General features: G+C 41.5%; 1 protein-coding gene across 8 annotated transcripts in view; it reads left to right on the top strand.

Moving 5' to 3' along the window:
- Window positions 1-25194, top strand: part of EXOC4 (exocyst complex component 4) — a 421296-nt gene that overhangs the window by 137590 nt on the left and 258512 nt on the right. Inside the window, exons 10-11 of one of the 8 annotated variants that reach the window (XR_012629099.1) lie at window positions 9683-9860; window positions 11288-11377. The exons of 6 other annotated variants lie outside the window; for them this stretch is intronic. Coding sequence is in view for 1 of the 2 variants with exons in the window: in XM_074869680.1 (XP_074725781.1) it covers window positions 23635-23660 (26 nt within the window). In the remaining variant the exon portion in view is untranslated. Of the gene's footprint in view, window positions 1-9682; window positions 9861-11287; window positions 11378-23634; window positions 23713-25194 lie in introns of those variants that run through there. One more of the 8 variants, XM_074869680.1, reaches the window with a different exon arrangement.

The following is a 25194-nucleotide window of genomic DNA, read 5'->3' as shown; positions in this document are numbered from 1 at the left end:
CAGCTGAGAGACTTCTGCTTTGCCTCATAGGTATTAGCCCTCCTTGCACGCCCTCCTCGGTTAATACCAGCTGGTTAACTCCAGTCTTCTGCATCCTGAGTAAGAGAACGATGCTGTGTTGATCTTGCTTGAACCTTCAGTTAGTTGCTGGCACAGTTTATTCAGCTGCAGACTCTGCTATTGATACTGAAGCTATGCTATGATTTTCTGGGATGGCAGGTGACTTCGTACAAGCAGAACTTTTTAACATTTGTCATCCCGGTGCCGCTGGGGAAACAAGCAGGAGCAATCCTGTTACCCAAAGTCCTGGAAGCCCTTTGCTTTCTGCTTACGCTGTCAGTGATACCTGTACAACACCATGGCTTTTGGCAGGTTTGCCCAGATGAAACAGATTGGGAGTTAATAGGAGGTTGTGTTGGTGTTCAGAAGGAATAGGAATAGTTTCATTTTCTCTTAGTTGAGCTGGTTCAGCACGGCTAAGTGACCAAACCAATGACGGTATTTGTAGGTGACATCAGGAGGAATCAGAGTTTACCAAAGAACAGGACTGTTAAAGCTTTGCTAAGTTTTGCATAAATACTTCTCAGTGTAGACCTTGATACTGAAAATATTTTTCATATTTCAAGTACCATATCAGTCATGTTGCATGGATAGACAGCATGTCAGAAAACAGCCAGTTCCTCTAGAGATTTGGGCAAATGAGATGTCATCTTCTCACATCATCTATTTTCCTTTAGCTTGTTTGGGAAGTTGACAGGACTAAATGCCAGTCCATTTGGTTGTTAGGCGTTGGAATGGGCTGCCCAGGGCAGGGGGGAGTCCACATCCCTGGAGGGGTTGAAGAGTCGGGTTGACCCAGCGCTGAGGGATCTGGTGGAGTTGGGAACTGTCAGGGTGAGGTTCATGGTTGGACTGGAGGATCTTCAAGGGCTTTTCCAACCCAGATGATTCTGTGATTCGGTTTTAAAAGATGCTTCTGTTATAGCTAACCTTAAGTAGCCTTAATGTTAACCTTCTATTAAGTTGCCTATTCATTTTTAATTGTTTTCAGATTACTGCACATCACTAGATTCTGGTTTACTTTATTTCCTCACTCGTGTCACTGGCAAGATGCATTTCTGAATGTTCTTAAGAGCATCATCTTGGTGGTTACAGCTATCCGTAATGTAAAAGTAGCACTTTCAGATGCTGTTTGTAATTTCTTCATTTTCTGAATATTAATACAGACATTCATTAATTTCTTAGTGCTGTTCTTTTCATTATTCAGTACCTCTTGGTGTGAACAGAAATAGGGTAAATGGATTTAGATCGATTTTTTTTTATTTTTTTTTTTTTTTTTGGCCACTGGTTGAAGACTGCTTCAAGAGTGATAACTTCTGAGGAAACTTGGCCATGGTTGGACAGAACTTAAGTGAACTTATAATCTTTGTATATTCAAATGGTAGTGTGAATAAATAAAAACATAACTAGCACTGAATACAGGCAGAAGACATTAATTTAGAAAGGCTTTCTTTTTCCTTTAATGCAAGTTAAATAAGCAGATGGGAATAAACTGTTGTAACACAATTACGGTGTCATACAGACTAGACCTTTTTTAATGACTGCCTGCAAAGACGTTCGTTTGAAAAGAGTATAAATACCTATTTTAATAGCAAGACAAGCTGCTGAGTGTTAAGGATTAAAAATACCATATAGTAAGATTTCTTTTAACCGGTTGTAGGGTGGTATTTTTCCTTTACTCTGATATCAGGTGGAAAAGTGTCTTTTTGACAAAGGCCGTTGTCTAGAATATGGGGGTAGGGGGATGGGACGCAGCCTCTCTGATGTTTAATTTAGTCCCCTGTGTTTTTGATTCCCCTGATGCCAACCAGAAGCAGCGCTGGAGCCATGTGCTCCCATTATCACCACTTAGTCCCGCTTGGCTCCTTGGCTGGGTGACTTGTAGTGTCGCTGTCTTTGGGAGAGCGGCCAGGAAAGTTGGTCTCTTGAGGTTGATCAGCAGAACAGATGGACGGCCACGGGAGAAATGTAAAGCAACACAACAGGTAGCACATTGAGAGCAAAGGGAAATGTCTTCAAAGAACATCGTACATTAGGAGAAAATGCAATTTAGCTTTAATCGTTACCATTAGCACAGAGTTATTTTCTGTCACCTTTTTTTTCCTTTCTTTTTTGATCAGCCAGTCCCTGGTTGAGAACTTCTTTCCAAGGCTGTGAAAATCATCACTTGGAGAAAGCAAATGAGTCCTGAAAATTTTGGATACATACTTTATGTCTTTTTGTCTTTTTGAAGAGTGGAACCTGACTTTCAAAGTCACTCAACTGACCTATTTTACTTTAAAATTCTTCCATTTTTCCTCAGTGTATCAGAAGTGTCACAAAAGACTTCTTACACTATGATGTTGAGGTTACGCTGAGCCCTCGGTTGCTGTAGAAATGAGGGGAAAAAACAGCTTTCTTCCAGTTGTTGTGCCTGATTTTTTAAGACATGTAGGTACAGTCTCTGAATTTCATTGAGTAAATTCACTGAGCAGTAAAGCAAAAGTAAAGACTTGAATAATTTTCACCTGAATTTCTAATGTATATGCATCAATTCAAATACGTGAGACTGAGGATTGTAGAGGGAAGCAGGGTGTATGCTCCTAAGATACTGAAGAGAGGTGTCTTCTTAAGGGATATACTGGATACAACCAAGAGTTTTTGAATTAACTGAAAGATGTGTGATGCTTGAAGTGATGAAACTCATTACAATCACAGGAGCACCAGCTTAGAGTAAAATAATTCTGTCTTTAGCAGTGGTCAACAGAAATACCCTGCCTTGCCTCTTGGTAAGGAGAAGGACATGAGTCACGAGTTTTTCCTTCAGCTGGGATGTTCATCTGAGGTCTCTTGCCTCCACCTGCCAGTCTTTTATGAAACTTCCAGCAACTTCATGTCCTGGAGGTCTCTCCATCTTGGCTAAATTTTTTGAGGACCTGAAAGTCATTGGGGATTGGGGGGTACTGATAGAATTAGGAGACTGGGGTGCTTCAACAAACAGAATTGCATCAGCCTTGCTTTCTGTAGACAATAGCTAAAAATGGAGGATAATTTTATGGCTCTTTTACTTAATTAACAAGTTTGATATAAAATGCGTAAATATGCATTTACTTAAGTTTTTGTCAGCACTCACAGGAGAGAAGTGAGGACAGAAAAGAAATAGGTATTTTAGGGCAAGAGAGGAGAAGAGGTGACTGCTGGGGCTGGGTTGGTGTGGAATCAAGTTGTCTGCAGAGCTGGTTGGTCATGAAGCACAAGCGCTGTGAAGCCTTTCACATCTTCTGGGATCTGTTCTGCTCAAAGAAGTGACCTTAGACACAGGCAGAACCAGATTTCTTCCGACAAGATGGTTTTGAACTAAATTGACTGGATATTGCTGTTAAGGATTATTCAGGAAAACATATCAGGAAAATATATATATTCACACCAAACAAAGCCACAGGGCAGAGATGGTTTAGATAGCAGCGATGGAGGCTCCAGTCTTTGTCTGTAGTTATTTCATCTAGTGCTGCACTCTGAACACAGCTGTCAGGAGCACCTTAACTGAAGCATTTAAAAATAACCTAATCCATGTAGGTGGTGGGGAGAAAACTGCATGTGTTTGGACCGTGCTGTTTTCTGCTCCCAGTAGATACCCCAGAACCGACACTTTGATTCACTGGTTGACCATGATCTTTGCTTTTCTCCACACATGGAATTAACAGCCGTGTGGGTTTTGTAGCCTTTCTGACTGAACTGGCCTGCGAGACGATCGGTGCTGTGCTATTTCAGAGAAGTCCTTTGCTTTTTGAGCGCAGCTGCTGCTGTTAGGTTAATGTTTTCACAGATCAAATCAGCTGTGGAAAATTATTTCCCTGGTGAGACCAAGACACCTCAGTGTTTTCGGCTCTGCTCAGAAATTTCAGGGTATTGGAGAGGAAAAAAAAAAATAAATCTGTTCTTTGACAGGACTAGCAAATGTTCCTGGTTTCTGAGAAGCAATAGCTGTATGTATTTGCTTGGACCTTTTCTATTTGATGCCTACATCTGACATTCTGGTCATTTATGGATGCATTTGCTTTGTCTGGCTTTCTAAGGAGACAGCCATCTGGTGCTGTCAGTGTTATTGGATCGCCCTTCCAAAAAGAAAAGGAGACTTTGCTTTTCATCTTCCATTTGAAATAGCTCATTAATTAAAAAAAAAAAATACTGAGAAACATAATACGTTAGACTGCATGTGCGGTATAGCTTGCATCGGATAGAGAAGGGCAGGGCCACTGCAGAAGTGAATGAGAGAAGTTCAAACCTCGCTTGGCAGAAAGTAAGACCACAAAGTCCTGTCAAACACTCCACATAGATAGTGCTGGGGAGAGGGGGAAGGACGGAGAGGTAAAGCTTTCCTTCCAATTCACTTACAATCACCTGTACTGTAGCTTGAGCCATGCATCATTTCTAACTGAAGGGCAAAACCCCCAAACCTCTCCATCTTCTGTTTCTCAGACTTTCTTGATGGGTCATCTTACTCACCTGATTGCCTTGACAGCTTCTCATCCAGCTGATAAATGAGGCTTGCATTGTTTTTATTATACTCCAGTATGTTGTCTACTGTTCTGTTAATGCTTAGTGGCAGGAGAAATTCCTGCTGTATCTAATGCAGGGAATCATTGAACTATCCAAGAGGCCCCAGAAGCAGATGTGAGGTATCTGATTTTCTCTGCTTGTTAACTTATATACAAAAGATAAATATGAATCCTTTTGCTTCAGAAATTCTTGAGGTTAAAGCTGTGTATTCATTCTGACAGCTGGCAGAGAGACTTTGCAAATAATTAATGACGTTGTGAGCCAGGCTCCTCCAGCATCTCTCATCTTACTCCTTCAGGGTCACTTACAGGGGAATGAAGCATTAAAGTTGGTTCCTCTTGTCCTCATCTGGGAGAAGGACACTTCTTCAAATGGGAGGTACAGATGTTTTATACTTCTCTCCCAGTATTTAGATGAGCAGTGGACATGTTTTCATGGCAAGTCCTGTCATGTATTTCTCTACCACTTCTGTTCTTGCCCATTTAGGAGGTATCTCATCCTGGTAACCCAAGGCTCAGCCCAGTTCAGATAAACTGGACCTTCTCACAGTCATCTGTACTTTTGCTTTTGATACTCGATTATCTATCCTATGAATTAGGATAGATGATAATTTTCAGTGAAGTTCATCACAGAGATTCACAAAGCCAAGGTGGTGTTATCCCTGTTTTACAGATGGAAAAAAGGGATGACAATAGTTAATTGGACCATCCTAGCAGTACTAATATTCCTTAAATTAAGGCACTGGTTAGTCATCAAGTGCTGATAACAGAGAGCTTAGCACAGACTCATTCCGACTGTTTCCAGATGAGTTCTGCAACCTGTGGAAGTTCTGTGCTTTGAGTTCATCTCCCACTGATGGTCGGTTGAAAGTGGAGTTTCTAAATCACTGCACTGTTGTTACTGCAGCAGTGTAGGCACTGTGTTTAAACCAGAAAAATTTTGCAGATCTAGAAAATAACTGCGTACCTGTCATTTTGACTTCCAGTTCTTTATTACCTGTAAGTACTCTCCCCTCAACTTCTCTTTTTAAAAAAAAGAAAATGCACAAGGTCTGCTATGTTTTATCTTGCAGTAAATTCAAAAGAATATCAAGCTGTCCATTGGTAAAGTCTTGTTCCATCCACCTTTGAATATTTGCCTTTTGGTTCACCTTGCTCACCTCTGCATAACGTTGACATGGGTTGCAGGGTATAACGGCTCTTAGTGATGTTTTTCTCCACCTGCTTTGCTGTTTAAGTACCTGCTTCCATTTTATTGTTATGTCATTTGCTGTGACAAGTACAAAGATGTTGCTTAGTTCCACTTCAGCTCCTTTGTCAAGAAGGACTTGCGGAGTCCAGTGTTGGAGTCAAATTGGTATTAAAAGACATATTGTTTACATAGGTTCAAGCTTGTCAAAGGGTGTATTTAGAAGTGTACACTCTTATGGCAATGAATACAGGAGGGACCTTGCTGGGAAGCTCTGATTTTTTTTTCCATTGACATTACTCAGTGCAAAGAAACAACTCTGTTGTGTGTGCCACAGATTGTAAAACAGATTCATTTCTGTCCCAGGGATTTCAGATGAACTGGGACCATAAATATGTATATCACTAATTGCCACTTTGACTCTGCTCACCCCACATCCATTCTGGCCTGCTTTTAGTAATGGCTCTTGCAAGAACCACTAGAGCTTGAGATCGGTGATTTATATCACCTGAAAGCAGCTGGGAAACCCTGTTTTCACATATTATGAAGCATTAGCCTCTGACCCTACAGGTTTGTGATGTATGAGCTGTTAAAAGCATGCTAGAGCTGATGTGTGTAGGGGAAGGAATGTAAGAAAGTAATCAGAGTGATAGAGCGATCGTATTTCATAGTTGGGGTGTCAACTGATTTTCAAACAGTAAAATTCAGGGGCTTATTGAGAGGTTTTCAAGGCTAATAATAGAAAAAAAAAAATGGAAAGAGGTTAAGTGACCCCCATGTTGATGGGTTGTTTTGTGTTGAGGGTACCATGGCATTCTCCATTTTTTAAAGGTCCAGAGAGTGTAGGAATTCTGAAAGCATGAAGACTTGTAAAAAAATCAAAATACATAAAGAATTATCTTCTTTCTAAATAATATTTTATATCTATGTGTCAAAGAGCTGAAAAAGATCCAAACTCAAAACTTTTGTCAGAGTGGGAAAGTTGATTGCTCTGGTGAAACATTGGATTTGGGCTTGAGGATTGTTTCTGTTTCCAGCTGATGCTGGCTCTGCGTTGGACTTTGGGGTAAGTACTCGAGGGTGCGTATGGGTAACCCCCATACCCCTGGTACCTCTGACCAACCTTCAGTGTGGGCAGAGCATCTGAATCCTAGGGTTGGAGCTTCACCAGTACCCAGACAGGCAGATGCTATGTTCAGTAGCTTCATTTAACAAGCTTCCACGAGCTTAAGATCTGATTCTGAATTTGGAAAGGATATTTTAGCAAGGGAAAGCTGCAGTTGTATTTCATTGCGGTGCAAAGCCTGGAAATAACAATCCTATACAAAAATATTTGTTTTAATGCTGTAGTGAAAATAGATATTTAAAGGCTTGGTGACAGTGCCAGCCATTCATGGAAAGAGAAGGTATTGGGATATTAGAGGAAACTTTTAAATGTTGCAAATTCTGTGTTCTCTATTATAGTTTAAAATCTAGTTCACTACAAATGAATCCTGTCACCAACCTCTAGGAAACATTTACCATCTTCAGGCAGTGTTTTAGGATATTTGTGATAACACAGTATAGCACAGACAAAAGGTCAAGGGAGAGAGAAGCCTTCTGACTCTGCTTGTGGAGAAACAAATCAGATTAAGTTCTTTGCTGCTATCAGTCCTGACTGATGAGTCGAGTTTAAATTTCTGGTTTGCATTGTGCACTCAATATGTGAGTGTATATATACAAAAAATTAACCTATTCATTTGGTAAACAATATTCAGGAGAAAAAAGCTGCTCCATTTACTTGTCCTATATGCACTTGGTCTATATGTTTGTATCTTTTGCGTTCTGTACTTCTGTGTTCGGGGACCGCGGTTACACTGGGAGTGCTGAAGAAGATCGCGAATGCAGTGAGCACAAGTCTAATTATTTTGTTCACTAGAGGCAATAATTGGCTTGTTCAGAAGTAATGAGATAATTCAGATGTAAATTCATTTTTGAGAGGGGAATTTTAATAATGGATAATCTAGGAAATTATATCATGAATGAAAGAATATTTTGTTTATAAAAGGCACAAGTAATGTAACTACAGAAGGTTAGGGCCGTTTCAACTAATTCACAGCTGGAAACAAAATCTGGGAGATTGCTTTTGACTGCTGTATAAATGCTATATGTTCTGAGATGTTAGCCCAGGGTTTTTAACAAGACTATTATCCTGTGAATAAGTAGCTGCAGCATTCGCAGAACTTCACTGTGGACAGGGTTGGTGTTTGTGGAGATGAACTTTATGACGAGAGTATATGAGTATAAATTTAAAGTTTATGGAAATGTTTTAGTGAACAGAATCCAAGCCTGAGCAGTTCTGTGTTTTGATATATTCCTTACATTTTTCTTCAGCATTCCTGTGGACATCCTCAGCCAGTTTCGGTGAGCCAGTATGTGTTTCCCTTTAGAAACAGGGTTTACTATTAGAAATCTGATTTTGAAGGGGTGGGGTTGGCTTATTTAATTTCATAAATTTATTTTTCTAATTCTCAAGGAGAACTGCTCTGTCCTGTTTCCAGATCTAGTGCTGGCTTGCTTTGGAGCTTCTGATAAGTTTTCATGCCTTGTACTTTCAGTCTTGGGTTACTAAAGCTGAGTGTTGGTGCCCAGTGAAGTCCCTAGGAGCTATAAATGTGACTGTGAGGCAGGTGCCCACCTTCTGCCTTCTATGTTAACATTTTAACTCAGACTCTTTTGCCTGTTAGTTTAGGGATTTGCACAAATAGCAACATGTGTTATGAGGTGAGAGACCCTCACAATGGATAGAAGGCTTCATGATGCCTTCTAGGTGGAGTGTGGGCAGGAGAACGGGTAGAAAATGGAGGGAAAGCAGCATCTGGCAGGCAGGACCAAGCTGGGGAGAATTTTCTTGTGCTTCTGGAAAGCAGATTTAAAAAGAGGATACGTGGAATGATTTAGTTTTTGTAGGAGCATGCGGACAAATCAAAAATGGATGAATTGAGCAGTGGGAGGAAGCTTTAAGATGATAAGCCTTGTTGAAGGGCCCTGGATTTAATTGGAGAACACCTTTTGTTGGTTTTCTTCTGCAGCCCTCTGCTGCTTTCCCCCCACGTTGTCCTTTGCCTCACCCTCTTCTTTCTTTTTACTTCGGAAATACTGAGCTGCAAGTTATATGTCAAGCCCTTCTGGTTTGTCCTGTGCTGAAGAGCTGTGGCTAATTTTAATCAAGCTTGAACTGTCATTCCGGTTCATCAATGTCACATTAGCGTCATTCCTGTTCATCAATGTCACATTAACAGTAAATCTGAACTCCCTGATTATTAAAGTGGATGGAAATCACAGCTCTGTGTGTGGCCAAATAGCTGCTCATCAGCGGGGTTTTTGATGGGGCCTAATAGTTTAATGCAGGCCTTAATCAAGGGCTCATAACTGTTTTCTCTGCTGGTTTGTATCCTCATGCTATCGAATTGCATTAACATGTGCACATATTCCCTATTTTTGTTTAACACACATGCTGTCAGGACTGGAGCAGAAACCTGGTTTTAGGCTGAAGCATCGTTCATATTAACGACTTAGGCCCTCAATGATAATGAGACAAAGTGTTTAAGAATTGGTATTTAAGACTGTGAAGATTGGGAAGGTGGGGAATCATTGAGGAGAGAGGGAGTATGAACTGTGTTTAGTGCAGAGAACCATGTGCCAGAGCACTGTCTTTTTTATCCCTGAGATAAATCTTCACTGCATCATTAAGCTGGGTTTTTCTTGATTATTGCCTCTATTTCTTCTCTTTTCCCTGTGCTCTCTACGTGCATCGCCAGCTTGCTCACTTCCCTCAAGTCTTGTACTGGTTTTGACCCAAAAAAGCAGTCCAGTTCCATGTACAAACTGTGGATTATACGTGAATTTGTTTCAGGGTGATTAACCCTTTGCTCTGAAGGTCCAAGGGAAAGCTTTTGTGTTTCCAGTCCAGCCTTCCCATTGTTACTTCTGTGGGCTCAGAGGAAAGAAAAAAGCTTCCGCAGTTCAGCAGAAAGGATGTTTTGACAGGAACAACGACGGCATGTGATTTCGGAAGCACAAGTGGTGCTCAGGTGGGTGCAGAACCACAGGGAGGATCCTGGCTCTGGAACCCAACACTGATGCCTCCAGCCATGCACGTGCTCACAGAAACACAGCCCATGCTTTGTATTTCTTTGTCCAAAGTTGTGTGTGGCTCTTCGTGTGTACAGATCAAATATAACCCCTTACCTGTGATAGCCAGTGAATGCCCTTGGACATAATAACATATAGAATAAAAAAAAATGAAAATGTTTTTTCTTTTTTGTAGATTACAAGCATAAGTGCAGAGTGTTATCATGAAATCTTATGACTGCTGTTATTCATCAAATTATTAAGTGCCCTACTGAATTCAGAGGAGGCACTTGCCTACTTGTGTGCCCATCACATGTCCTTTAAAGAATAATTTGCTTTTCCCCAACTGGCACAAGAGGTTCCAGTCCAGTGCAAGGAGCATTGTGGTAATCTATTAGTAATTAGCTGAAACTGCAGTTAACCATCACTGGTGCTCAGTACCATAACAGGAGTCAGAAATAACAGAATGAAGCTAGCCAGGCACAAAATGCCTATGTCAACCTATATATTTCTCCACGCTGAGAAAAGTGTATTTATGCTAGGATTATATAACAAAGATACATGTAGGTGCACGCATTTCAGACTCGTTGATGGAATAAACTTTGGGCAAAGGAGTTTGTAATGCATTTTCTGCACTAAAGACCAGGCTCTTTGTAGCTGAAGGGAGTTGGACAAAGCCTTGCTGAGTTACAAAGGCATATTTTCCCCAGTTCCTCCCTCAGCTTCTGCACGTAGTGCTTTCTCAAGAGTTCTTGCCCAATTTTTAGTGTTATAATTGAGTCAGTACTGCCATAGACTTCACTGGCATTAGACTTAATTAATGACAGACCATGCAAGCCTTGTTAAAGTGAAGAAAAAAGGCTGTCATGCGGTATTTGTCAGTGGCAGATCTGCTCCGTCGGGAAGAGTTACAGTTAACCTTTAACCAGTTATGATGGCAGCTAGAAGGTGCTTCCATCCTCTTTAGCTGTCATCAGACCTGGTTAAAGGTTAACATCTTGCTTCTGGCACCAGGGTCCTGCCAGGGCACTGTTCTCTTCCCAAGAGCCCACCTGGCCTGTGGTCTGATTTCCTAGCTATACCCTCACAAGACAATGTGAAAATAAAGAAAGAAGAAAATGCAGGCTCCATCTTAACGAAAACAACAAATTACGAGAGCACATGTGTTGGAAACAAGTAATTCCTGCATGCAGTCTTCATTAGTGAGTCCTGGATTTAATTGGAGTCCTTAAACCAGAAAGCCCTGGTGGCTTCTTTACCCTGGTGTCTTGCTTCCAGTGCTGACGTAGTCACTTGTCAAAGACACCACTCTTTAGGAATAAGCTCAGTCCCTTGTTTCCTCCTGTGCTTTTCTCTTTTTTTTTTTTTTTTTTTGGTCTGTTTGTAGGATATATTCAAAATCACATTCGAATATTGTACTACCTGGGATGGGATTTGTTGGTGTTCAGCATCTCCTGCCTCTGAATTCTTCCATCTGAAGAAGCAGATGAATTGAAGCTCTGCCTTAGCAGCATTGGGCAGCTGGAAAAGCATGAGAAAGGGGATGATGGAGGGAGACCTTGTGCTTGGAAACTTGCGGTGCTTAATGCAGAGTTGGGCTAAATGGAATACAAAGTGTACAGGGGTGGCAGAGCCTGCTTTATCCTCCGAAGCCTCTGGTGGCATGGAAAGCCTTTGATCTCAAGATCCCCAGTGAAGGAGAATCACAGAAGCTACTTACAAAACCGAGTGGACTTTATAATTCAGGACTATATTTTCCAACCTAGACAATTCTGTGATTCTGTGATTCCAAATGGCCATAGCAGCATCTGCAGGTGACAACTTCATATTGGAGCTCAGCAGATATAAAGGCAGGTTATAGCTACAAAGTTCATGTCTGGTTCCAAAATCAGCTTAGGTTTGGGTTTATCAGCTGGTGACCAGCAGTTTTAAGGCTGTAGTGGAGACTGGAAGGCATAAAAATGAGTGTAGCTCTGAGCACAGAGGGATCACCTAAGGACGAATGTATAGTGTTTCCTTTTCTCAGCATGTATTTTATATCTATCATGTGAGGATTTACAGAGCTGTAGTTGTATGGAAATAGCTTCCTAAAGGAAGATTGTTCTTTGAGGATAAATAACGTCTCGGTACCTGTTTGTCTAAGCCTTAATTGAACCCAGAATCCATATATAAGTTTTCTGGCTTCTAAGTCATAAAGAAGTGGCATTCTGTTACACTTCTTTTTTGTAAGATATATCATGCTTATAGACAAAAAGCGCAAACAAAGCCAACATTACCTTTTCCTTATGATACTCACTTGTGGTGGAAAAAATGCCAGGTTTGGGACGTATTATTTATCAGTGAATTGTTGCTGAGATTTTCCTAGAACTACCACACAGGGGAAATGAAAAGCAGTGACACAATTTACAAACAAGAGTAATTTCAGCTGTTTATACACAATTACATCTCTTCTCCCTAAGGAAACTGTTGAAGGAACATTGTAAGTTTAAGAACAGCTTTATTTTTATAACCACTTTTTTTAGTTGCTGAGTTGAAGTTGTGTTTATTACCAAAAATTCCCAAGGCTTTTTGCAAAAATGGTACAATCTCCTTTACAGAGGCACAATTTAGTTATGTATTTTCATCCTCCTGGTTATGCTCTGTTTTTCTCATCTCTTCTTAAGCTCATTCAGTCTCCAAGTTCCCATATATTATGCTAACTATCTGTCTTGTCTCTACACCATTTTCAGCTTTACAAGTTAACAAAAACTGAAAGTTAACAGGACATTTTCCTCTTAAATATTATCCTTATATAAGGACTTCTGAAGTATTACAGAAGTACTCCTAATTAGTCAGCGTAAGCCTCGTGTAAAGTGTCTGAATGTTAAGTCAATTTTACAGAATAATACAAGAAGGAGCAGAGAAGGCTTGTCCTTCATTTACGTGTAGTACCAAAGGCTGTATTGTGTAGCCTGACTCTTTTAGCTTTCTCAGATACGTCCTGATCCACATCCTCTAAGTGTCTTGTCCAGAATTCACGGTGGATAGTGCAAAACCCACAGCATCTCTGCATGGGTTAAACTGCTTCCATATTTTGTTGGGTACAGAATCCTTCATTTTAGGCTCAATTACCATGCAGTTATGGACAGTTTCTGCTTTCTTTCTCTGACTTTTGTTTATTCAATTTTTCTTTTTAAAGGCTTTTGCCTTCTGTGTCTTCCCTTGTAGGCTTTTTGCTGAACAGGGGAAGAGGATTGAACTGAAGGGAGACTGTTTTCTCTATTTGTTCCACCTTGCAGTGTTCCCCTCTCTTGGTCCAGCATTTTGCCATTCATCTAGGGTCCAAGTTTCCCAGGCAAGGATTAACCTGTACCCCAGGTTAGTAGCAGAGGGAGGAGGAGGGGGATAGTCCAGTGCCACCTTGTAATGCAGCCTCCACTGCCGGAGGAAGATCCCTGGCTATATCTGCTCTGACAGGCAGTGAATGGATGCGAAAGGACTCCCCTGGCTCAGCACACAATTTCTTGAATTCCCTTTGAAACCTTTCCCAAAAGACTCAGTAGGATTGTGACCTATTTTTGGTATTGCTCCCTTGAAAGAATCAAATGATACTACCCATCAGTAATCTAGGAGCTATTTCGTATAAAACTACTAAAAGCAGCCATGTAGGAAAAGTCAGCAGCTATGATATGCTTTTCTTCCTCGTTTCTACTCTGTTGCCCCAAATATGGTACTTGGGGAAAAGCTGAGTATAAACTCATGTCTGTGGTCAGGTAAGAATATAGGATGATACCAACTATTCCATTCATTTCAGGACCAGTGGCAATTTCTTAAATCTTGAGTGACCTGAAAAAACAGTGTCTTTTTGTTTTCTCTTCTTTCACCCCAGTCTCTGTAATCCTTTCAACATGTGCCTAAATGGATTTCGTGCAAAAAGCTTTTTGGCACAATGACCTATCTTAGTGATTTCCGCCAAACACTCATTACCCCGTTGTGTGAAAGCCATTTCCCTAAATTCTCTGATTCCAACATCTTGATTTCTGAGTGCCTGTTTCATTTTTCTTTTTTTCTTTACCATTAACAGGAATTTCTGAATACATCTCCTTGCAACAAATTAAATGAGGTTACAGCTCGGTGTCCCATCTGTACAAGAGCTTCAGCTCTGCTTTGTGTCTTGAATCTTTGAACTTTGGCTTTGTCCTTTTGGTTGTTGTTCTCTGAATGCTTTGGCACAAGGACAAAATTAAAAAGCACTTTAGCTGTTGCTGAATGGTAGGTGATGTTGAACCCCGTTCTTGAAATGGAAATTAAAGCCCCGTCTTTTTTACATTCCTTTTCTTAAGCAACAGGATATTGATCCGCTGGGTTGAAGTCTTTAAAAAATGCTCTGTTATCTTCCCAGTTTATTTTTCTGGAGGAGCATGTTTTAGTTATCTTTGCGTTTAGTGGTATGAAAGAACATGGAGATCCGATTTAGGTTATTAGGGGGATAAATCTTGTGCTTCATTCTGTGCTTTCTTATTCTGCCTTGTACCAGTGATAAAAGCGAGGGGATCTGAAGCCCAGCTTTGTCTGAAAGTTTTTTTTAGCTGTGAAAAAGGTTCCTCTTAAATGCCTATTTGAGATTAAAGTGAGATGCATGAAAACCCTTGATGTGTTAAGCCCAAGCAAGCAAATTTAGTTCCTATTTTGAGTTTCAATGTGTTGTATTACAGCTAGGCACAAATCTTTGTGCAGGATCTTTGTACAAGCCCTGTGCTAACTCTTCCACGTAGTCATATTCTTCTGTGAGCCGACACGTAAGAGCGAGGTGGGAGCTTGCAAAGTTGGACCCGTTTCCTGAGTTGTGGTGGCTTTATAGTGGCTGTTCACAGCAGCGAACCCAAGGTTTGGGAGCTGGTATCTGTGTAGTATTGTTGCAAAGGGACTGTGTAAGTGCCTACCACTAACAGCTATTAAAATCCTCCGTGGTTTGGCTCTGTCACTCTCTGCCCAACTCCAGAGATACCACATTAGTGAAAGAGGAAAAATTGGCTCCTCTACACTTGATGTCTTGTGCAGTACTTTGAATGCCTTCTGTAGCAAGGGATTAAAATTTAAATACTTGAGGTCAGTCGGAGAAAGAAGTGATGCAGCGTCCCTCGGTTTTCTGCAATCTTATCCCAGTATTCTGTCACATGCTGATATAGCGCCAAAGCATATGGATCTCCATATGGTGACTCTTTCTGGTTTTCTACCACCTGTAGTCAAGCTGATTTTCAATCACTGAATTTGCCCAAGAGATAAAGCAAAAGAAGTACAGCAGCGAGATAAGATTGCAGTGGTAAAGACTGAAGCTTTATGTGACTTACTGTTGTTACAGTAATTACTAGAAGAAGAAAAAAAATAAACAAATTGATTTAATGAGCATGTCAGTAATCCAGGAACAAGTGTTTCCAACACCTCATTAGTGGGGGTGAGGTGGGCTCCATACGCTTTCTTGTCTCCAAAAGACATAATAATTTTTGTTTTGATTCAGTTTCTATGAGCAGATGAAATTAAAGCAGTTTGGATGTTTTTAAAAGTAACACTGCTAACCGGTTTAAATGTGTCTTCATGGTTCAGAAATAATGATGCGGCGAATAACATTTACTGTTTTGAATGATGAAGAAGCAAGGAAAATACATTCTATGAATGATTTGCTCTAAGTCTATTTTGCTAAGGAGGGTTTCTCTAAAATATAATACATAATATCATGTATGTGTGTATAGATGTACATTTGACATCTCTTTTTTAATTTTTCTTGTTTTCAAGCACTTGTGTTACTGCTTTGGATGATGTAAAGCCATGTAGCTGCATCACAGTTAATTGTAGGAATACTTAGCTCAATAGCAAGGTGATGGAGTAAATATACACCCTTGTTACGTTTTACTGGGCTTACAATGCTAATTCTTATTGGCAGAGTGTTGAGTAAAGAGGGAGTAATGTTCAAACACTCCCGTGCTGGTACTTGCCTCTCCAGATATCAATAAGCAAATACACAAGTGCTGGTTCATCACATCTTTTGAACGCTTTTGGCCAACCCACCACCTGTAGGTAAATAAAATGTTCTATGCCTGTAAGATGGGTTCCTCCTAGGTTTGAGGCCCTTCTCACTGCTCTGGGCTCAGATCTAGCTTATACATGGGCTGTCCGGTGGTGTAAAAAGCGGGTGAACACTGTGTAGTTTTGGCTAGTGTGACCCCTAATCTTTAAAGAACAGAGTCAAAGGATACAATTTTGGGCTACTTTTCTCCAGTCAACTATGTTTTCTAGTGCTCATAGATCTGCTCTAGATAGGGAGACCTGTAGATGTCTCTTGTTGAAGTGCTAAGGCTTGGACAACAGGCCCAAGCCAGGGTTGACCTATAGATGAATCCTGTATAGTTTATAACTGATAACCATTGTGCTAGTAGGTATTGTGCTGGGTTATAACAAACCAGCCATGCTGCTGTAAAAAGTGCTAAAGTGTTGAAGTATTGAGGCCTGCACAACAGGCCCCGAGCTGAAGCTGCTAACTTAGCATGTGATCATTAACGAAGCATGTATGCTCATTAATGAAAGATGTAGCTTAGATGTCATAAAATATGTCTATCCTGAATGTATCTTTATGTGTGGGCAAGTTAACAAGGCCATGGACCCAGTTGTCCGGCCTTGGGACCACATGTGTGGCCTTGCCCATAAAAAAATTAGATAAGCGGGGAAACTCCCTTGGCTTCCTCCTTGAGCCCTGGCCAGGCTCTGGGGGAATCTAATGCGAGAGTCAAACCAGATGTTTCCGCTCAAAACAAAGGTGCCGGTTATTCTGGGTGGCTGATTTTTGGTATATTAAGGCCGGACCCGCTCGCAGCGACTCTGGCTGCCTCAGCTACGGGTGGACACACCGCGTGGGACCTCCCACTCCCCGGGACAGGCTCAACAAATCCTCGCTGTAACCGGGGCTGCCCAGCGCCTGCGGGGCTGGGTGATGGGAACGGGTGCAAGTGGGGAGGGATCTTCCTTAATCACTGTTCTCTCTCTCATGTAGTAATGATGTGATGCATTACCCTGTATTTTCCTATTTAAGTGCACTATTCTGCCTTTTCTTACTGCATGTTTTCTGTATTACTCTGTTACATCATTTAGTTATCCCCAGTAAAATACACCTACTCTTTTCACTCTGGTGTCTGAGTTTAATTAGTATCCTTAATCAGCAAAACACCTGTCTTTTTTCATTCTGTTACCAACATGCTGCTCTGCCTCCTGCTGCTTTCCATAGGTTACTTTTCTGATCCATATGGGTTGTTCTTGTGATATTAAGGGGATAGTGCGGCCGTTTCATGTTTTTAGGACTGTCTTTTTAAATTCTTCCACTGTAGCTGGTGATAATGGTACCCTCCAGCTTTGCAATAATCCTTCCATGTTCATCACTTGCGTTTTAACTATGCATCTACTCATTTAGTTTTAGATCCTGCCCAAAATTGCTTGCGGTTTTCCCCATACCTTAAGGTTAAGCTGCCTTGATGTAAAAGGATTTTAAGTGTTTTTAGGTACTCTTGCCATATTTACCTTTCCACACTCGTAATAGCCAGAAAGAATTTCATTAGCTGCTTTTAAAATGATAGTTGGGCGATCTTGATTGTTTTGAGTGATGCTCCAAGGCTCTGTATAGTAAGGAGCAGGTTCAAGTTCTCGCAGAGATAGCTGTGATAACTATAAAGCTTTGGTTGTCATTTTGGTAGGGATTTTGGAATGGGAATTTTCCTTGATCCACGCAGCTGAGGTTTCCTGTAGGCAAGAACAATTTACCTGATTCAGCAGGGTAGATGTAAAATGCTGCACTAACCAGCTGTAATTCTCATGTCTCCCCAGTGTCTTTTAATCTGTGCAGGAATTGTATCTTCTGCACAGAGAAGAGTTTGATGTGACTGAATTAAATGAATTTTGGTAGAACTCCCTGCCACTGTGGCATGATGCCATCTTCTTTGCTTCTCACTTGTAAAGAAAGTGAGTATTTGGGTTCTGAAAGGAAGAGCCTGTGGGCACAAAACCTTGCACTTACAACCCAGTTGTTAGATCCAGCAATATGTTTAGGTGATCCAGAGAAAGAGACTGACCTTCTGAGCAGGATCTAAGCTCTTTGCTTCATCTTTTCCCTAGGAGGGTTCCTCCATCTTCATCATCACAAAGGTTTACTCTGGCAACTAAAAATCTCTTCTAGTGATCACCCATAGTCTCCTGTGGTGCTTCTTTTCTGTTATCGTTTTTTAAAATTTTAATTTCCTGTTTTTCCTCAATAGAGGGGAGGAGTGGCTGGAGAGCTGCCAGTCAGAGAGGGACCTGGGGGTGTTGATTGCCAGCCGGCTGAACAGGAGCCAGCAGTGTGCCCAGGTGGCCAAGAAGGCCAATGGTATCCTGGCTTGTATCAGCAATAGCGTGGCCAGCAGGGACAGGGAAGGGATCTTACCCCTGGACTCAGCACTGGTGAGGCCGTCCCTCGATGAGTGGGTTCAGTTTTGGGCCCCTGACTCCAAAAAGGCCATTGAATGACTTGAGCGTGTCCAGAGAAGGGCAACGGAGCTGGTGCAGGGTCTGGAGCAGAGGTGTGATGGGGAGCGGCTGAGGGAACTGGGGGGGTTTAGTCTTGAGAAGAGGAGGCTGAGGGGAGACCTCATGGCCCTCTCCAACTGCCTGAAAGGAGGGTGCAGAGAGGGGGGATGAGTCTCTTGAGCCAAGGAACCAGCGGCAGGCCAAGAGGGAATGGCCTCAAGCTGCGCCAGGGCAGGGTCAGACTGGCTCTTAGGAAGGATTCCTTTGCAGAAGGGGTTGTTGGGCGTTGGAATAGGCTGCCCAGGGCAGGGGAGGAGTCCCCATCCCTGGAGGTGTTCAAGAGGCGGGTTGACATAGCACTTAGGGATCTGGTGTAGTTGGGAACTGTCAGTGCTAGGTTAACAGTTGGACTAGATGATCCTCAAGGTCTTTTCCAACCTAGATGATTCTGTGATTCTGTGATAGAGGTTATTTATTTTGTGAGTCGGCTTAAATGCAGAATCTGTGAGAAACTGTCTTTTTGTTCAATGAAGTATAATATGTAGAGTAAAACAGAGCTAAGCATGTTCTGCCAGTAGCTGTCATGGGTGAATAGGGTTGAGATGCATTTATATCATCTGTTGCTGAGATGAATAACACCAAACCTCAATTTTTTGGACTTCAGTTTTTCTCCAGATCTGTTTTGTTTCTCGTCTAAATGTGTTTTCCTTTGTAGAACCAGGTTTAGAATTGGGATGGACAGGTTACTTTGACTAGAACAAGAGCCCACCCAAGTCCTTATCCTTGGACCCAAAGGAAGCTTGATCTGGAAAGTCTTTGAAACAAGCAGAGGTAAAACATAGGCCACTTTCTGCCAAATATAAGTTGTTTGCTAGGAGTTAGGTTCTCTGTGCTGGTGCTGTGACAAGACAGTGTTGCAGGTGTTGCGTTGGTACGAGATGTTGAGCACTGGGATGTGATCTGGTTCCTGTCTTAGTAGGGATTTTTGAATATATATATATATATCCCATATTTCATTTTTCACACTCTTTTTTAAGTCACATCATGCATGAGTTTGCAGTAATCTATAATTTTGGCATGGTATTATATTTCTTAGGTTTTCTTCTGGTGTCCGGATTGCAATGATAGAGAGGTGTGCAATATTTTATAACCCAGGGGAAGAAGTGCCAGAGATCTGAAGTTCTGGTTTCTGCTTTCCAGCGCTGCTTGCGGCTGGCATTTAAATCATGCCCCAGCTGCTCACTGCGTGCTGCAGATACTGTATAAGATGGTTTTTAATGTATATTGGATGGTGTTCAGGCTCTAAATGATGAAGGCAGTTTAAGGAGTTGAATGTAATAGGTAACGACTTCAGGACAAATCGGAAAAGATTCGCTTTTGCTATGTCTACACAATTATTTTGTGAGGGCCTTTCTTCCCAAGTAACTGCATTTGGAATGGAAAAATTCAAATGTACGTGTGCATTTGCTTTGTTACCTCTTATTTTATTTAAAAGCCCCAGCTTTTCAGTTCAGTTCCAGCTAGAAGAACAGTTTGAGTTACAGACTGAAAATATTGTATTTTCAGCTAATTGAAACATTCTTTATGACTGAGCGTACTCAGGGTCTTGGGGATCTGTATTTACTTTTCTGTCTGCTGGAAAAGAGAAGTCCCATGAAATTAACTTTTTTTTTGTTTTCTTTCCAACCAGTGTACCAAATACGTACCCGAGCCACCTGTTTAGTATTCCCCTCACCCAGCAGTTTGGTGTCCTTACTGTGCTTATAGAGGACAGGTTTTAATGCACCAGCCCAGCTTTCACATACCAGGACGTGTAGCTCCACTGCAAAAAAGGACCAAATTGTTAAATTTCCCAGGAAGAATTTACTGAACGTCTTAGCTGCTTGCGATGAAAACGAGCACCGTGTCTCTGAGGAAGGCACTGCCTGGGCTGATTCTGTAAATGCTGCTCTGTGTGTGTGCGGCGGTACACAGTTAAGTCATTAAAAACCAGGCAGTTACCTGCGCTCCTGAACTTGCCACCAGATACGTTCTTAATAGATTGTTGTAGCTTTAATGAAATCCAGTCTCGCTGAATCACTAAACTTGCTTTCTCCAGGAAGGCTCTTTACAGGGACCTGACAGATCACCTCTCCAGTGCTTCCAGACGTCCTGGCTCTCTAATTCTTCTCCATAACGAGTTTTGTGCTGCACGATAAAATATTCATGTTAAAATAGGTTCTAAACTAATTATCTGCAGCCAGCAGTTGCCAGTGCAGTCATTTGCTGTTAGCTTGGCTCAAGTTAATGGCTTGTATTTCAGTACAAATAGTCCCTCCTGGCTGTTTCCTGTCACTGATTCTTATCCTAAATGGAATTTCCATATGTGTCTGGAGCTAATTCTTCTGACGTCCAAAGGAGCTTTCTCCTTCTACTTCTGTACCCCATTTCTACAGAGGAGTATGTGTTATGTATTATGCAGTTGCTGCAACTACATTTTCCTTAGAAGCAATTGTGTAGTAGGTCTTTTCTCTGCACGCAGTGTGGTTATACTCTTAGCTTTCTTTTACCACGTGCATTTTTAGAAACAATAAAAAAATACATGTTCTATATACAGTGACCGTTCTGTTTGGGTATTAAAGTTACACAGGGAAAAAAGGGAAGAAAGCTGGAGATGTATCATGAGAAGATACATGAGTAAAATAATCTAAACTTTTATCTGGAGGTACCACATTAAACTGGCATCCTGACTTCTGTTGATTTTGAGCTTAAAAGGGCCCTTAAAGTGGAGTATGATAGATGGAGGCTGAATAAAATGGCACTGGGTTTCAAAAGGACTAATGACTTTTCTAATTTTCAGTATTAGCTGTATGTGGTAATCAAAACCTTCAAGGTTTTTTCTCCCTCTTTTTCTCAGAGACAAGTTTGTATTAAAAATATTGACAGATTTTAATCTCTTAATATTGCCATATGTCCACATACTGTAAAAATGTCACTAAATGTATGAAAGTAATTTTGACTAATCACATGTCCGTATGCCTAATTGTTGGTAGGATCAAGGCCTGTGAGTACTAACACGGAAATAATTTAGAAATTTGTTGGGGTTTTTTTTAAATCTTCATGTTTATACCAAGTAATTTAAACAGCTTGCAGGGAAAAAAAAAAAAAATCTGCTCTAGTCTATACTAATTTTTTCTCACAGTACTCCTAATGGGACTCTTGTAATGTGGCATGTCTAAGAAATTCATTTAGATATTTAAATTTACTGTAGACCCACAAGTGTGTGTTATACAACAGACTCTTGCTACAGGTATCTAAAGCAATTTGATACTTGAAAAGATTATTCCATTTTCAATTAAAGTTCATCAGACATACACATACTTCATGCAATCCATTTGATCGTCTTCAGCTCCCCATGTATCCCACATAGGTGCACCCTTGGTGTGCTCTTCGGGAGCAGAGGGGATTCACCCAAGGTCTGTTGGAAAGGAAACTTTTGCAAATTCACTGACGTTGCAGCATGTGCTGAACCTCTCCGCTGTCTGCACAGGTCACTCCACCTCGTGCAAGATCCACTCATTTTCCCACGACACTGTGTTATTTATTGTGGCATTTGACCGTTAAACCAAGATTAGGAGCTTGGTGAGACAGGGCACTGTCTTTAGCTTTGTGCATCTTTAAGAGCCCCTCTAAGGTCTCTCATTTGTGGAATTTGAGCTTTGGGTCAACTTAAGTTTGCAGATAACACCAAGTTGGGTGGGGGTGTTGATCTGCTTGAGGGTAGGAAGGCTCTACAGAGGGATCTAGACAGGCCTTGATGTGCTGAGGCTAATTGTATGAGGTTCAAAAAGGCTCAGTGCCGGGTCCTGCCCTTGGGTCACAACAACCCCACACAACGCTGCAGGCTTGGGGAGGAGTGGCTGGAAAGCTGCCGGCTGGAAAAGAACCTGGGGGTGTTGGTCAACAGCCGTCTGAACAGGAGCCGGCAGTGTACCCAGGTGGCCAAGAAGGCCAGCGGCATCCTGGCTTGTATCAGCACTAGTGTGGCCAGCAGGGACAGGGAAGGGATCTTACCCCTGTGCTTGGCGCTGGTGAGGCCGCCCCTCAAATACTGGGTTCAGTTTTGGGCCCCTCACTACAAGAAAGACATTGAGGTGCTGGAGCGTGTCCAGAGAAGGGCAACGGAGCTGGTGAAGGGTTGAGAGAACAAGTCTTACGAGGGGAGCGGCTGAGGGAACTGAGGGGGTTTAGTATGGAGGAGAGGAGGCTGAGGGGAGACCTCATGGCCCTCTACAACTCCCTGAAAAGAGGTTGGAGCGAGGTGGAGGTTGGTCTCTTCTCCCAGGTAACAAGTGATAGGATGAGAGGAAATGGCCTCAAGTTGGGAGGTTTAGATTGGATATTGGGAAAATTTCTTCCCTGAAAGGGTTGTCAAGCATTGGAACAGGCTGCTCAGGGAAGTGGTGGAGTCACCATCCCTGGAGGTATTTAAAAGACGTGTAGATGTGGTGTTTAGGGACATGGTTTAGTGGTAGACTTGGCAGTGTTGGGTTAACAGTTGGACTCGATCTTAAAGGTCTTTTCCAACCTAAATGATTCTATGATTAATGAGGAGAGAAGAAGAAATGGAGGAAACAAAAGCAGACTGAGTTAAAACATGAAGCAACCGAGAGACTCAGTAAGTGGACAGTGTCACTCTGAGATATAGTTGATGGTTTTTTATCATTTTATGAGCCTTAGTCATCAACACAAACATCAAATGATAAAAGCCTCCCCCTCACCCTCCTGTTGCCATAGAAGAAGTGGAGAAGGTCTGTGGGGGTTTTATGGGTGACTTATGCATCTGATGTGAATGTTAAATCGCTAAGGATTTGGGAGGAAGTAAAACTAATCGCATTGTTAGTTTATACATTTTCTGTTTTGTGCAGTGGTGCATTGGTTCACACTTTGTAGGGCTTTGAAAAGAGGGGAGAAAATACTCATTTATCTGTATACTATAAAGCTGTGAAAGTTTAATGAAGTTTTACATCATGTAAATTTTAGCATGAGGAAATTTTTACCGCTATCGATCTGTTTCATATTGATGCTGAATTTTGCACATCTTCAATATTTATGAAATTAAGGAGTAGTTTAAGGGAAACTGTTCTCCCAGCAACGCGGATTAGTGTACATGTGATTTGTTTCCTTTTCTCCTTGACTCTATTTTCCAAATAATCCCTGTCTCTGCAGAGTGTGAACATCCAGAAAAGCATTAAGTGATGCGACTTGAATCTCTCATGCAAGGATCCAGAGGAATGCTCCTTTATAGTGGGACTTGAGGGAATACAAGTTTTTTCTTTTATTGGTTTGTATTCTTGAATGCTCTTGTTTCATAAATACATAGTTTACTGTATGCTCTTTCTGAACTGCTCATCCCTCTCAGAGTGTTGCTGAAGTGATGATTTTCTGCTACGTGGAAGATGACTGATAGAAGGTAGAAATGGATATCTTGATCGTGGCTGTGTTTTCAGATATTTGATCACCGGTATATCAATGATAATTTCTTCAATATCCTCTTGATTTAGGAAAAAATAACCCTGTCTTTTTAGAATTGAGTGAAACGAATGTTATCTTACCAAGAGATAAATGTAGATTTAAAATTCAGTTGATAGCAGCTCTATTATGGTTTTAGCTTGATTTTCTAGGAAATGAGTCCTATCATAAAGGAAATGAGTCCTTTATGATTGTTCTGTCTGTCTGTCCCCACTAATGTGATTGATATCAGCTAAGTCTGAAAGAAGCAGAAGATGCGAAGACATACGCACTTCGTGGCGGGGGGGGGGGGGGGGGGAGGTGAACATGAGCAGCTGCACAGAGGAGAAAAACAGCAAGGGAAAAGCAAGTAAAATTTGGCCACTGTGGTTAGCAGAAGCCACTGGCCAGAGATGAGACACAGAGCTTCAAACCACCGGTGTTTGATGGTGTCTCCTGGGCAAATGTTGTAGGGAACGTATGGAGATTTATGGATATTGCAGTGTGGGAAGCTGGAGGGACAAAGGAAACACATCTGTTTCTCTAAGTGTTGATCCTTAAACGGTTTTTGGAACTCGAAGTGAAAATAGCATGTAATTACTACAAGGCATCTTTATTACAGACTTTGGGAGTACATCCTCTACTCTACTCAAAGCAAACTCAAAGCAAGCAGTAGAAGTGTTCAGCGTGTCTGAAGACGATGGAACTTTATTTTTCTCAAGTCGGAATTGAGTCCCTTGTACACACTTCTTTCTCCCACCCCAGATCGGTGATTTCTTGCTAGCCTGTCCATACATATAAAAATTAACTCTTGCTTCTTGAGAATTAGATTTGATTTCAAGAGACTTAACATGAACATCCTGGAGGTGCTGAGGCCACACAGCAATCTGGTTGTTCAAAGGACAGGAGCATCCTGGGGACTTCCAGCACCACTGCAATACCCTTAAATGTACCTCAGTGGAGTATCTGGTAGACAACTGTGAGATTATCTTTTCGCTTTGAGCAGAGTTTAACATGGAGTATGGGCAGGACAAAAGTGTGAATTAGCTTAGTGTGGTACTGAAGTTAATTAGCTCTGGTGAGAGGCATTAAACTAGATTTTGTGTCTTGCTGGCTGCATTGTGAGAGGTGAAAAAACAGGCCTGTGAGAAACACGGACTGAGAAAAACAGCCTGAGAAAGCGATAAAAGTTGAGGCTGAGCTAAGGGATGCCTCAAACACTTGCAAGACGAAACTATAGTCATGGGCTGGATAGTGTGGAGGTCAAAGCTGATAAGG

This window comes from Strix uralensis, chromosome 5 (assembly GCF_047716275.1).
Source record: "Strix uralensis isolate ZFMK-TIS-50842 chromosome 5, bStrUra1, whole genome shotgun sequence".
NCBI classification, from domain to species: Eukaryota; Metazoa; Chordata; class Aves; order Strigiformes; family Strigidae; genus Strix; species Strix uralensis.
The sequence above is the reverse complement of the archived record's forward strand: the minus strand, read 5'-3'. Positions and strand labels throughout refer to the sequence as shown.